General features: G+C 38.7%; 1 protein-coding gene across 1 annotated transcript in view; it reads right to left on the minus strand.

Moving 5' to 3' along the window:
* Nucleotides 1-12,967, minus strand: part of LOC119734756 (ras-related protein Rab-26-like) — a 41,216-nt gene extending 28,249 nt beyond the window's left edge. Inside the window, exons 1-2 of the mRNA XM_038208304.1 lie at nt 12,744-12,967; nt 6,828-6,938 (exon numbers count right to left, since the gene is read on the minus strand). Coding sequence (XP_038064232.1) covers nt 6,828-6,938; nt 12,744-12,815 — 183 coding nt within the window. The 5' untranslated portion in view covers nt 12,816-12,967. The remainder of the gene's footprint in view (nt 1-6,827; nt 6,939-12,743) is intronic.
* Between the last annotated feature and the right edge of the window lie 2,984 nt (nt 12,968-15,951).

Here is a 15,951-nt window from a genome sequence, read left to right on the forward strand (position 1 = left end):
AATACTATAGCACTGAGTTTGACGGCCCATTCATGACTGGCCATTCTTATGGCCAATAACTAAATAAGAATGTCCGTCATCCTTTCGACAGTTTCAGTGCCAATGGCCGTGACACAAGCTGAACAAACACTTTGGTCAGGTAAACACCCCGGGATACATTACTCATCCGAAGCAGCTGGATTTATTCAAATTGTGAAATTAATTTAGACAGAATATTACTTGAGTTTACAATGTACCGGTATAATGCAGTGATTCCATGCACTGTATCAATTACGAGCTACCGGTTAGACATACGTGTGTGGCTGAGCCAGCTCCCTGGATAATTATGCAAATGTTCTTTGCTTACAAATGTACATGTAGGTTAAATTTTAGAAAAATCTAAATATCAGGAAAACTACTGAAAATTTCCCAAATCCCTCTCCCAGTTTGTCAGAAAATAACCAACCTCAGTCATTTTCCATATATATGCACATAGATCTCAATTACTGCAATTTGATTTTTATTGTATGTACATGTACATGTACATGTATACACATACATCACTGGTTTTTCTATTACATGTATGTATGTACCGGTAGCTTCTCCAATATCTGATGTGTACAGTGCGTGCTACAAACTTACATCTAATAACGTGTGGCATTAAAGGCCTGAAACGGATCAAGGTCACTGGTCATTTCAATCACTTATGACACACTGCCAAGGCTCAGTTGATATACTGAGCAAATTACGTACCATTAACACATGTGTGGCAGGTCTACAGATACATTGTAATAAAAACCTTGAACTGCTATAAATGTTTGTTTTAACATGCACACATAATACGTAAATGTATGGATGTGATGAACACGTACATGTACACATATCAAATCTTAAATGTGGATCAAAAGTGTACGTGTATAGCTGAAAAAGGCTCACAAGCAGTTGACTGTTATACATGTACCTGTATTTTTGCAAGGCAAATATTTTGTGACACGTGGAGCCTTGCATTTCTTGAGGAGGTAATAATTGTGAAGTGCTTTGAGACCTTTGGTAAAATGCTCATAATGGTAAACACCACATTCTAATAATAATTATTATTATTACGTATTGGAACGACGCACACGCGCGCGGTTGTTGTAATTGGTCGGATCAGTGCGCGACATTGCGTATAGCTGCAATTCAAAACAATTCCAAACATAATTCAGTAACTTTTGATTTGAAATTGAGATCTTAGAATGCTGTTTTTCTCGGAATGTACAGCTGAAGCTTAGCTGAAACTTCATCAGGTTAGTTGTTCAGTATCCTTCATTAGATTTTGAACTCTTTTGTTGCTTCAAACGAACAAAATGCACAAATTACAAATGATGGACTGTAGCTTTAAACATTTAAAATTGTCCATGCTTTTCCAGACAACAGAAGGCGCTGTTGCTGTGATGTCATTTCAGGAAGACACTGTTCAATTCAGGGTTTTCAGTTCAAATTGTGAACCCAACATTTATGACAGCAAAATATCAAAAATCCCGGAATGCCATCACAGTTTTGCTCATGAATATGGAAATTTGCATTAGCATAAAAACCCAAAAGGCTTCAAAATACCCTTGAAAATGGCAAAATGAAAATAGGGTTAAAGTTAAAGTCAATCATTTGCAGCCATCCGAAAAGTAACTGGCGTAATTATTGTTGAAAAACATACTTGGTTGAAAGATAGTAAGTGGAGTAAACTCCCTGTGAAATTAATCTTTCTGGCAAGCTATCATTTTGAAGTAATCAACGAAAGAAGGCCTTTCCAATGGTGCGTCTTGAGACGCACCGTAGGAAGGTAGTTTTCCAAACTCGTTTTGTTATTTGGCGCAGCGCATGCAAGCAGGCACGCGCGGTTGCTATAATTCGTCAGTTTAGTGCGCGACATCGCGTATAGCTGCAATTCAAAACAATTCAAAACATGATTCAGCAATTTTTGATTTGAAATTGAGATCCTAAAATGCTGTTTTTCTCGGAATATACAGCTGAAGCTGAGCTGAAACTGAGCTGAAACTTCATCAGGTTACATGTAGTTGTTCAGTATCCTTCATTAGATTTTGAACACTTTTGTTTCTTCAAACGACTGTATCTTTAAACTCTGCATTTCCTGACTGCATTAAAAAATTACACTGCCTGAGCCCTTTAATGCTACAATGTACATGTGCACAATACAAAGCATCAGGCATAAATAGTGCCATGTTTCTCCATGCATAACTACCGGTACACATGTACCGGTATATACATTTACATGTACATGTACTATGCAATCTCTGATGATGATCCTCCCAAGACTAATTATCCTCAAGGTCCCTGAATCTCCAGATAGGGAAGTATTTGATGAGCTCTTGCCTCCCATCATTTCCGTCCCCCCATCAAACCTATATGTGACTGGGGGCCTGGCTCAAACCTAGTACCTCCCCAGGCCCTGCATCCCACGCTCAATAGGCATCACCGGTAACCGACTACATTCAATGGTAACTCACTACACTGGTTGTGGGGCCAGCCAACAGCTAATCAGTAATCGACACCTCTTTACAGCGGGCTAAAATGATTGCCCAGCCGTGCCCTCTCCTTGGGGTATAGCTGTGATAAGAGAAAATATGGAATGACTCTGTGATTGGGGGGGGGGGGACTTGTGTCGCTTGTGTCTGGAAATCTTACCCTTTAGCATCGCGCAATTGTGAGTCAGTTATAGAGCTGCAACCTAGAAGATACATGTAACTTTATTTGGAAAGATAATGTACATTTTGTATACAAAGATAACAATTTGAGTGAGAAAATGCTGAAGTTTCACCCCAAAGCACAACTGAATTCATTCAATAACATTTCTTTAGTTTCATCTACAGTAGATTATCGCTTCAACATTTCTTGACTTTTCTTGTGTTCATCACCTCTAATCTACATGTAAGTTTAGCACAAACACATGTACAATTTGTAAATGGTACATATTGTACATTCATGTTGCAATTAATGTGACATTCAATTCAGTCCAAACACATCCTGACACCCTTTTATATTATTTGATATACTTATGTACATGTACCGGTACAGTGCAACCAACTGTACATGTAACACTTCATGACGACCTTTTCGAGACTACAAATGAGCCAGCTCAAGTTCAAAAGGTTCTATTCCCAGGGTAACTTAAATTCGACAAATGCAGGGTAAGAATTCTATATAATAGAATTACAATTCAAGGGTCATTAACTTTTTAACGACTCCATCTTGCTGCTGGCTACACTAATAGCTTTGGTAACTGTAATATTACACGTACCTGCTCATTTGCATTGGCAAATCCATTCTACATGGAAATGGTACACAAGAAGTGATCATGAAAGATTGTCCCTGAACAGTAAATGGACAGAAAACAACTGACGGTGGCACATTTGCAGGCAAATGATGAGGGTATACGGGTAGGCAGATAAATACTCTGCCAGAATTGATACGATTGTCATTTTTTGGTGATCCTTAAAAAATAAGGAATAAATAAATGCACTTAATTTTTTTGTACACAATACGGTACTGACGTTTTGTATTCACATTAACCCTAACTCGGACTCCCTAGGCATTTTTGCTAGGATGTAGCCTCAATCCTGCAAAATCCTCCAATTGGCCTCATGGAAAAATAGCATATAGCCTCAATCCTGCAAATTCCTCCATTATTTCTTGAATATGGTCCGTGGAGGGGTGATGACCACTCCCTGAATCCTGCAAAATCCTGCGACAGTAGGGTGAAATCTGCACGTACTCACTTCAGCATTTTCACGAAGGGGCGAATTTGCTAATTGGTCGTTTTTTTTGTTTTCACGCACAGCTACTTTTCTTAATTGATTAATTCTGCAAAACTAATCACCTATTTTTCTTAAAGTTTTCTACATTTAGGAAGATCCTCCGATACCTACATGTAAATCTTGCATATTTTATGCATCTTTAAGTTTCAAATTGTTCAATGAAAAAAGGACCAACCTCTTCGTGAAAACGGTGATGATATTATGGTACATTTATACAAACATTGTACATAAGTACTACATCATGTAGTACATGTATGTAGATTACATACATGTAAACATGTACATTGTTTGAAGTTCTAAGTTCTTGAAAAAAAAAATAAAAAAATAATTATGCTTTTCCTGTTGGTCAAAGAAGCATGGTTATAGAATATTATCGAGCCTTAGTATTGACACATGCCTATACATTTAAACCTTACACCATCACGTGTTTGATGTTCTAATCCTCAACACATATTGGTTTAAATAAATATCAGCATTGGATCCATGATACATGTTTCAGAATTATGTAAATTTGTAAAAGCTTTGGCATTTATAGGTCTTTGAAAAAAACAACGAGGCACAGTGTTCTTCAAAGGGCAACCATGCCCTGCCTGTCACGCATGATTGCAAGATTCATACGCTGCATTGAAAATTCCAACACCTTGCGTGAGGTCGTACAGTCTCACAAGGTACATGTAAAATATGCACAAATGCACAGCGTGGACAAAGAAAACAGGGTTTTTTTCCAAGAATATTTCGTGCACAACTACATGCACACTGTACATTTGTACAGGAGGACACATTACACTGCACATTGTACACATACATGTACATGTACATGTACATGTACATGTCCGTGCATGGTACATGTACGAACTGTACATTGTCCATAAACAGCGTGAGATGACAGAATTCTGCTGTGGGTGATTTAATAAGGAAATAAAGGTGTGCTAGGCCAGTTTTAAGCAAGTCCGTTTAAAGCCTGCTAGCTGTTTGATGACCCGAGCCGAAGGCAAGGCTCATTATCCGCATCCAGGCCCCTAGCCACTTTTAAACGTACTTAATTGTATCAAACCAGCAAAGCACATATCTCTTTGATCAAAAAGTAAAAGTAAAAATTGACAAAATTCCAACAATTTTGTTTAACAATTTTACTTCATGTTTTGTTAAACACCCCTCTGACCATGTCTATGGTACATGCCTCGCTAGCGTAATACTAAAAATCTCCTTACATGTATATATTGGCAGTGTGCGGTGCATACTGCGAGATGTTGCGCAGAACGCAGCAGTGTTTTACTGGTGATTTAAAACCAAGTACGTGACAGGCTCTCGACCAATAGGAATTGGTAAACTGTCTCAGGTATTTATGAATTTTGAATAACAAGTATTACCCTACAATAGCTTTTGTAAATACCGTATATATCCAGTGCGTTTCCAACAGTAGGCCTACAACAGATAGAAATCCACAACTGTGTTCAGGCAGGATTTGAATCTGTTTTTTCTCAGTTTGGAGGCATTCATTTTTACATTTTTCACAGTTCTTCTGATCATGTATTTCCCTCCGATGGTGTAATACTGATATGACCTGGCCGGCCTGCAGTTTCCTCTAGGCATGCACCGTGCTGAATTTAAGAGAATTCAACATTAAAGTGTGATGCAGCATCCTGAACACTGCAGAATCTGACAGCATGAAAATTATGGTCTACAAACCTAACTCTCCCATACATGCATGACATGTAGCCTTTAAAATCTGCAAGGTTTAAGAGGATTTTGTACGATTGAGGAATGTCTGTGTTCATATACATACCCAGTACATGTACATGAATCTATCATTAGATGGACTACCCGGTAACATGACAAATTATGTGCCACTGGTTTACCCCTGACCTTCAGAATAGTGGTTTGGGGAGTACATGGAGTATGCTGAAAGATTCCTCATTGCAAAATATGCCGGAAGTTTAGGTTGATGTCCACTGCATAGACCAACCAAATCCAACAGGAATGACCTATTGTTGGATGCATGCTACTGGCTTCAGTAGGGTGCAGTTCATTGGATCATGCGTTCTCCGCTTTGTTGTCCTGAGTGATCAGACTGATTGCCTACCGATCCACTCTCTCATTTTTAAGAATTCAATCCTCTCCACTTTCCCCTCTGTCGTGCCTGTCTAGCCAGGCCATTGGCTGGCATTCCTCGCTTGGCAAATAGTGACGAGTTGACATCCGGCACGTTCAAAGACCAAGCGGTGAAACGCCAATTGGTTTTTCTCTTGGGATGACACGCAGTAATGCTGGATGCTATGTACACAGACACTTCACACGGATGCATTACACTGCACCATCAACTGACATGCAGCACAACAAAAAAATATTGCTCAGAGCACACAGTGTTGACCATGTTTACAGGAAATAAGGTGCATCCTTTAATTTGGTTCATACGGCACGTACATGCTCACCACACCACATCAAGAAATCTACGGTTTTCAGCATTGTACATGGCTAAGTTATTTACACGAAGGTGATGAAACCAGTGAATTTGAAAACAGCCACCAGCATGTTTATCACCCGATATTAAAAAAAAAAAAAAAAAAACAATCAAAAAACGATTGTCCAACTGATATCGTTCTCCATTTTTATTACGCATATACATGTATTTAACTCATGTGACCGAATCACTTTTTTTACTGTACAATACCCTGATCATCCTTTTAACTTTTCATAAGATGGAATTTAGCGTCGGGGTGATGTAAATCAAATTAGGTTTTGCTCTTCACCAATGTATAAACACTGTATACTCAGTGTGTTACCTCCCAAGTGAAAGTCGGAAAAAAATCTCTCGGGTGGGACTCGAACTCACGACCTCCTGCTTTCTAGGGCAGATATCTTTTAACTTTTACTGTTGTCTGCAACATGACATCATGTACACGTGAAAATACACATTGTGACACATAGAAATAACACTACAGACAAAACTCAGGCTAAACTGACAGCCTAACAAACAGACAAACTACAGTCAGGTGCAGACGAGATAAGAACCTGCAATATGAATGAGTCCCTCACCCTAAAATCAATGCCGACTGTGGATATGAAACTTCCCGAGAGGAAGGCACCGTCTTTGAAGCGCACCAGCAAACATGTCTTGCCGACACCCGAATCACCAATCAGCATCACCTGCAGATGAGAACAATATAACACATGTTCATGAAAGGATTTCAAGAGCTTGGTTACACCAGACATTGATCAGGCTTGGGCTACTCCAACATGTGAGGGATAGATTTGGGTTTCTGTTGGATTAAACTTGAACTTGAAAAGAAAGGGAAGCAGAAGAAAAAACTACGAAAGAACCATGTGTGTACATGTACATTAATCACTGCATGAGGTAATTACATACATGTACATGTACACAAGAGTAATCACTCCCTTAATTCGGGCGATTCACAATTCAGAGCGCCACCAAGAGTTTGCCATGGACAGTTCATTTTTCCCAGTGCACGGGAGATGGTCGACAAATTCGCAGCGTGGGACATTTGAAATTGTTAGTTTTTCCGGTCAGTAGTTTCGTTAGCGTATGATTCAAATATGTTCGCCCTTTTCTTTTCTTTGAATCAATATGGTGTTTTTTTATGAGGCGGCAGAACGCTATGCCCCAATCTACAAATTAGCTCAAGTTGTCTACTGACAGTCATTCAAATGGGCCGTGTTTTGTCAGTTGACCGTAAACTTGAAAAATGGACTCTCCATGGCAAACTCTTGGTGGCGCACTGCATTGTGAATCGCCCGAATTGCGACAACATTGCTTCATGTATATAGTATTACAACCTAAAATTTAGGCAAATTCATGATCATCTTCAACTCAAACTCTCCTTATTTCAACAGGAGTTGACCTAAGTAAAGCCAAAACTGACAGAGGTGTTTAAGAAGTCAATTTAGCTGGTCTAATTCCTTGCCACCTTTACCCTGTACATGTGCAATCCTATTGACCCAACCCAACACAATGTGTATCTCATTTTTCTTGTAACTCGAAGCAGTTGCCCAAAGTTATTCAATAATTAACCAACTTACACGTAGATAGTTTTTTAAAAATGTCATTTCAGAAGGATTGCCTACAATGAACATTCTCAAACCCATCGCCTTTGAGCATCAAGCTCAACTTTTTCTTCTAAACAATCTTTAAAATCGTTCTCTTTCAATTCAATATGAACGTGATGAACAAAGCAACCGACAAATTAATTCGGAAGCCTGATGTTGACAGACAGGCTGTCTGCATAGTGACCTCCCCAATTTTTTTCAACACCAACTTGATAAAAAATATGAGAGAAAAAATACATGAAATTGAAATGTTTGGAGTCAGTGACAGGTGACTGCGGCACACTGGCACCTTCCCAGTCACTCCAAGGTGTGGGCACTGTGACCTTATCACCGCCCCCTCACGGTCATGTCAGTTTCAAGAACACCTGCAGAAACAGCAGCAGCAGTAAACATGTGGTTGAACATGTGTACACTGTACATGCACTAAACAATGCGATTTCTTCAAGCGGAATGGGCCATAGAAAATCAAAATACTAATTTTACAAACCACGAATACAAAAACAAAGAGAGCGGAGGAAACAGAATAGGAGATTAACCAACCCCGCCCCCTCCCCCATTTTCTTTTTCTAAAAGATGTACAGTCCGTGCTCTTTAAAGGGAAGATACAACATTTGCAAACATCACAAAACGAAATGATCAAATTATCGCGAAATACCTTACTGGATTGTTGGGGAATGACAGTCTAAAGCAAAATCGTGGCTCCTGATGTGCTGACATTTTTAAGAAAAATGGTATTTTTCCAACGCCGGTTGGCCGACCAGCGTTGGAAAAAACTGGCTATTTTTCAAAAATTGCTCCGAATTTTTCATAATTAGTTATTCCGCATTTTCTTTGCAATTGATTACACACCTGTGAAGAGGTACCGGTACAAGTCTGCTAGACTGATTCTCTGACCTTACAATTCCCCAAAGTCTATTAATTGCTCCGTTTTATCTTATAAGTGGGGTCAGGGAACCAGACTGCAAATACATGATTGGTTTTCTTGGTTTTTCCAGCATCTACAAGCCCAAACGTGAAAAAAGTCATTTTAACAATATTTGCTATAACATACTAATCCTCCAAATCCATTTATTTCTGAAAATTGCAGCAAAAGCAAATGTTGTACAGTCCCTTTAACAGTCCGTTTTCATTCCTGATACATTTCCAACAAATTTGATAAAATTACTTTTTTTTCTTGAGATGTTGCCACCCTTTGAAAAACAGGGGTGGTTTTTTTTGGGGAGGGGGGGGGGGGGGTGCAGTAAACTAAATGTGCAAGAAGTGGGGACTAGTCTAACCTGTGAGAATTATTGGTGGGCCACACATAATGCAAAATTAATTCTTCCGTACAATGTCTCATTCAAAGGTGAATAACTCTTGTCTTGTAATCCAAAAAGGAAATCTAATTTCAGGATGAACTCAACCAAGGCACAGACAGCACATCTTTATTACAATGTCAAAAGCAAACATGAAAAGGGAATCTCCCAGAGCCAAAAAATTCATTCTTTGGAATATTCGAGTACAGTTATTGTCAATTTATACCTCTAGACTAACTGTGATAAATTTGAGGGATGGTGAACATTACCATCGGTGTCTCCCAGTCAACAATATTAAATTGGGAGATCTCCCCAAGATATGACATCCACGATGTACGTAGGCCATAGTGCAATTATGCGTGTACATGTATAGTACAAAACACTTTTTCCATGCATAATAAATGGAGATTTTATCAGGCTTGAGTTGGGTCCATGTATGATTCTGTAAAAGCTACAGTTCAGATTAACCATCTGGAGCATGTGGTTGGAACCGTTTACAGAGAGATAAGAGCAATCAATACAATATCATCAGCAAAAGTACAGATCTACATGTACATGTACAAAATGTACAATGTATGCAGTCTGGAGAGTGTAATGCTGTGTTCCTGGATAAACACAGACTGTGCACCCACTCTTGCTTTACTATACTCTCGAGGACAATGCTTTGTGTTTTCCTTTGTCTCTGTAATATAACACTCTCCCATAGACTAAGCACACAAACCTACTACAGAGGGCCATTTTCAACAAAAGACCCAACTTCCCAATCAGAAAATATTTTCAATTCAAAAAAAGTGCCACTTTTGCATTTGTCCAAGGTCTTTAATACGAGGTTAAATTAGGATTGTTATAAATAGATAATTTTTGGGGTGGGCTCAGTTTTTTATATATATTTTTATTTTGTAATCTTTCTTTTCTTTGTTTGGTTCGTTTTAATTTTTTTGTAGCAATGGTCATTTCTCTTTTTAGAAGAAATGGTAGCCCTGAAAAGGACCGTTTTTCTATTAGGTGTCTACTGTTCTGCTCTGCCTTTTGCTTGGTTGCCTCTTTCATGAAGTCAAGCATCAGTCAAGCGTTAGTCATGCATCAGTCGCCGAAGACAAAATGAAAAAGTGGTATCTTTAATTAGCCACAACTCAATAAGTCTTGAACCGATTGGAATAATGTTTTCGGTGTACATGTATAATTAAAGCTAAAAAATTAAGCTTTATGGACAAATCAAAATATAATTGACTTATGGTTTATAAAGCTGTGAAAAAGACATGAAAGATGGCGCTTTAAAGGGAATATACATCATTTGCTTTTGCTGTAATTTTCAGAAATGGATGGAATTGGGGGGTTGGTAAATACATAGCAAATATTGTTACACTGACTTTTTTGAAGTTTTGGGTTCGAGAATGCTAAGTATAAAAACCAAGAAAAACAATACTTTTCCTGTAGTCTGGTTCCCTGACTCCATTTAAGAAGAAACATGTACATTGGGGAATTGTAAGGTCAGGGAACCAGTCTAGCTGGCTTGTACCCGTTCATAGGTGTATAATCGATTGTAAACAAATGTGATGGTCAATTGGGGCCAGTATTTAAAAAAAAGCCAGTTTTTTCCAACGCTGGTCGGCCGACCAGCGTTGGAAATTGATGCAAAAATACCACTTTTCTTGAAAATGACAGTATACCAGGTGCCATGATTTTACAGGATGCTTTACACTGTCATTCACTAACAGTCCAGCAAGGTATTTCAAAATAATTTGGTAATTTTATTTTTTGATGTTTGCAAATGTTGCATTTTCCCTTTAAGGGTTTTTTTTTTGGGGGGGGGGAGGGACCACCCTGTAGCTGTGTAATGCATGATGCACATCAAACTAGCTCTATGATCAAATGAAACAAAAGGGGCACCTGATGAGATTCACTGTTCACTATAAAATGTACTGTTCTGTCACTTACAGTTTGACTCTGACACAGTTGGCCATAGTACTACATGTAGTAAGAAAACAGAGTTCTGAACAAAAAGTAGGCTTGGCCATGTTTAATTTGTTTTTTTATCTTCGTCTACCTCTCCCCCTCTTTCTTTTTCTCTGCACTCGATTCCGCTGTCAGTATCGGCGACCAAATAGCGTTTTTGTTCACCTTATAGTGCACCCTGAGCACAAGTCAAACGATGGCACTTCCTTGCCAACGAACCATAAAGGCATAAATAATACGCGTGAGTTCCAAGCCATGCCCTGCAAACTGTGTCTGGTGCTCCGTAAAAGTGGCCTAATTCCATCGATTTGCAGCTCAAAAAATGATCGTGAATACAATTTTTATGATGTCTCAGCTTCTTTCCTCCGGGTTGTTTAGTTGTCCTCATATCCAATTTTTCCAGAAATTATGGCACCTTTCTGGAGTCCATATGCACACGTAAAATAGATGGCAGCCATTTTGAATGTCAGCCATTTTGAATGTCAGAAGCTGTAACCCCAAGCTATGACGTCACTCAGGCACGCGAGTTGAGATGCGACGGCTGTTTTTTGTACAATTATTGATTCGCCCATACTGAATGGCTACGTGCTACCGGTATATTATACTATCGGTTGAGAGATTATGCGCGCGCATGCATGCACACCCCGCACGCAGCTGCGTAAGGCACACGCGTATCTTCACACGGGGAGTTCGTACTGAAAACGTTTTCAACGAAAGCATGGATCTGCGGTTGATTTTCGGTAAACACACTGCCCGCGGACATAAATACCATTTCGGAAAGATTCTCATATCTGGCCATCACTAATTTGTCCCTTCAGTAGTATCAGTCATCAGAAAGTGATAATATGTCCTAAAAAGTCAAATTTAGCAGGGAAAATTTCGAAGTATTATAATAATTTACTGAGGAAACACTTGGAAATTTTCAGACCAGTCTCATACATGTACGGCTTGTACACAGGGTGACAAGTGATGGCCAGTTATGGGAATCTTTCCACCATTTCATGTCATAGATAAAGGGAAGGGTTTTGAATTTTGAGGGAAATTTGGGGTTAAAATGACAATGACAACTACTAAATGCAACATGAAAATAAATATGGCGATCACCGTGCGATGTACCATGTGTACCGTGAGCACACAAGTCCCACTGCACGGCACCAACTGGCCCGTAAACCGCGTTGGAAAATCATAATTTCTACCCCTAGAAAGTGTTCAAAAATTACCAAAAAGGTGTCATTATCTTGATTCTACACGATCGCCCCATTTTGTGCATTGGTGATTGGTCACCGCTGTTCGCGAGCACGGTGCTGTATACGTGCGTTATAATACTAATAGACACACACAATGTGTACAGTGTAGGTACATGTATATCGTACATTGACTGAAGTGAAAACGACAGGAAAAACGTTGTACTCTGTCGCGTCCGATGTAAACAACCAGAGTTTTTTTGTCATTTTTCGGGAACGGTAAGACATTAGACTGGCTTCCTTTCAACTAGATGTTTGCAATAGGATAAGTAAACAATCCAAAACGTGAAATCTTTGGGGGTTTCAAGCCCTAGTGCCCCTTTAATGGGATGGGACTAAGTCTAAGCATAGGCTCACCTGCTTACAAAACACGATCAACATGATCAACCCACCTTGCAAGCAAAGTCGAAAAAATCACCGCCCAGCGACCCCGACCGGACCACTCCGTTGCTGTTGGCTGACATCTCCCAAGTCCTTGATTATCCAGCTATCCTATCATCTCCTGTAATAATCCCTCGCGTCCTGTTTCGGCGTGATTTTGGAGAAAATATGCATTGAAGATGATGACAACTGCACGTCCATCAGAAAAGCTGCAAATGGGTGACATATGAAGAGCGCCCTCTGTCGCTCATCATCACAATTTGGGGAAAAAGTTCGGGGAGGGGGCCGGGCGGCATGAGGCTGAGGAGGCGCCGCCGCGCTAGAGCCGGCTAGGCGCGTCCTTCCTTAAAGAGTGAGGAATGATGCTCTGTACAATTCTATCCTTTTGGCCAAATCACATTACCTAAACACTAAAAGGTTCCATATTATAATGTCGAATTTGTAGGGAAAAAAAGAAAAAAAAAGTGCAAACTGCAGCCAGCTCAATCCCCATGCATAGGAGTACGGTGCAACCCTGCATTAAAATTCCCATTAGTGCTAAATGCCCATACCTTAAAATTCTTTTTAAAAACATTCAGAACTCTGACAGGTATTTAAGCTGCACAGTAAAATGATGATCAACATGTCATCTTTTGATTTTCCCCTCACTTCCTGGTGGGTTGACCATTGACTTTTCGAGATATTCTCACCCAAAGAATTAAGACTAAAAAACTACCCCTAGCCCTCCACAACATGGCAAAATAGCGCCTTTTTCGACCCCAATTGCATCCAAAATGCTCAGAATTGGAAGCCCCAAGTGCCAGAGGTTCATTGCCATATCTCTTCAATTCCCAAATTTTATGGCTCTCAGAACTCTCTAATATAGTACAGAATATTTTGAGGGGTATAACTTCTCGTCAGCTCAGCGGATGGATTTAGGCATATTTACCGGTGCGCACCCACAGAGGGAAAGAATGTAGTTTCCAGACGCCACATCTTTGATTGCAAGCATTTTGAAAGTATTTTCTTACAAAATTAGAAATGTTTCTCAGTCCCACATTCACTGTCTTTTCAACATTTTTGCAATGACTGACCTTCATTGGGATGATATAAGATGAAAAAAGGGGGCATACTGAGGATGAAACATTCTTTCTAACCATAGATATAGTTTCATAATAGCATCTGAAGGAAGAAAATAGAAATGCGTTTTGAAAAGCATATAACATGCAAATTAACCCATTGTGTTTTGATGCTATGAAAAGAAATATTTCCTTATACCCTCAAACACTGCAAAAATAAAACTCACACAACAGACAGAACTTAAAAATCATGAAAACTATATTTCAATATTTTCATATTTGCAGCTACAAGTATTTACATTTCAATTTCTCAAGTTTTACTTTCAGTACGAACTGATATACAGATGAATGAATAAACCTGCACATTTTCCTAACTGATAAGGGAAAAACTATTTCATCCATAAAAATAAATATCTTTTTCTTTCAAAATTTATTAATTTTAAGCAATTTATACCAGCATTCTAATGTTAAAATTTTCTACATTTGCACTATTCAACTCAAAAGACGCCACCATGTATCTCATCTTTTATCTTTTATCTAAACTATTAAAGTTGCATTCCACGTGCTCTTCAACAAATTCAATTTTTTCTTCTTAATAACTTATGAACATGTAGGTTTTATTTGAATAAAAAAAAACCTCCCTCTCTTTTTTTTGTGCCAACGTTTTTGTTTTGGTGACAAACTGATCCGCTTTGCAAGCAGACTGGCTCCTGGTTCATGGTCAGGGTGACCGTAAGGTCAGAGCCAAATTCTGCTAAATGCACATCAAAAATCTGTCAGATTTATCAAAAATCTGTCAAATTCCCCAGAATTACACTATAAACACTTAAAATCACATGCAGATTGATAGTGTTGCCTTAATTAAGATTCAAATTACACAATAAACAATCTAGTCACATACAGATGTTGTGAAATTATTGGTAAATTTCGGGCAAAACGCGGATCCGGCCACGACGAAGTCCGTTTCCCAGTGAATCTCAGCACCTAGACCAGCCAACCTGTCCCATTATGTAAGGGTTTGTTTGAAAGGATTGAAGCTTTTTTAAACAAATGTACACTTTTTTGTTAAAATTTGCTGTTTTTCTGTCAAAAATTCTGCGAGAAATCTGCCAAAAAAAATCCATTCTAACAAATTTTCTGTCAAGCTCATTTTTTTAACAAAAATTCTGTCAAAGTTAGCCGAAAATCAGCCAAAACGGTCAGCCTGTTTATGGCCTGAACATTGTCGAGACTGATGGTGGGGTGGGAACCAGTCCACTCTGCGAGAAATGGTATTATTGTCTGGCAGCCAATAATTCAAAATTGTAACGTAATTTTATAATTCTATAAATAATCATGGGCCATGTTTTGGTCAATGTCTCAATCAAAAGTGAAGAACTTTTGTATTGCTAGAAAAATAGCCATTTAGAAAAGGAACATATTTTTTTGTGATAAAATTTGGAAAAAGTACGGGGAACGCAACTTTCAAACTAATATCAGGCAAGGCTACACATAGATCATTTCAAGCAGTGTCACTGTACACCCACAGAGGTAGCATTCAATAATGAAAGCATTCTGCCAGATACAGTTCAGTATAATGGGGCTGTGTTGTTCAGTAGCGGGCAAAATGTCTTTGCAATTGAATGGGGCCTTAGTGTATGTACATGTACAAGTGATAGCAAGAATGGTGTATATTGCATCAACTAACCTCTATTGCAAATTTCAGATTATTCTACAGGGTGAGTCAAAAAAGCGGAAACCAAACCCATAGAAATATATTTCATATGCAAAACAATACGTAGCACCAAAAACAATTATGACTGGTAAGCTAATTCAATAAACTATTTTTAGATGAAAAAATTACTTCAATTGCTCAATCTGTTCAAATTATATCACCATTTAAACAAAATGACCCTAAAATCGGTTTCGTCCAAAAAATGTGATTTCAAGAATTGTCGTTACAATTGCCTCCAAACATCACAAGCGATAAAAACTCAGTTTAAAGTTAACAATATTCAACAAAGTCCTTTTGAAGGCCCGTCTTTGAAAAAAAAGTGGAATTAATAAATCCTATTGTTAGCCAAAGCAGGGTTGTCAACAAAGATATTGTGTACGACAGTTGTACAAACAAGTATTCTGTGTAATTTTCTTTGTTGCTCTTAACAGTCAGAACCCACAATAA

The sequence above is a fragment of the Patiria miniata genome, unplaced genomic scaffold, assembly GCF_015706575.1.
Source record: "Patiria miniata isolate m_02_andy unplaced genomic scaffold, ASM1570657v1 HiC_scaffold_28, whole genome shotgun sequence".
NCBI classification, from domain to species: Eukaryota; Metazoa; Echinodermata; class Asteroidea; order Valvatida; family Asterinidae; genus Patiria; species Patiria miniata.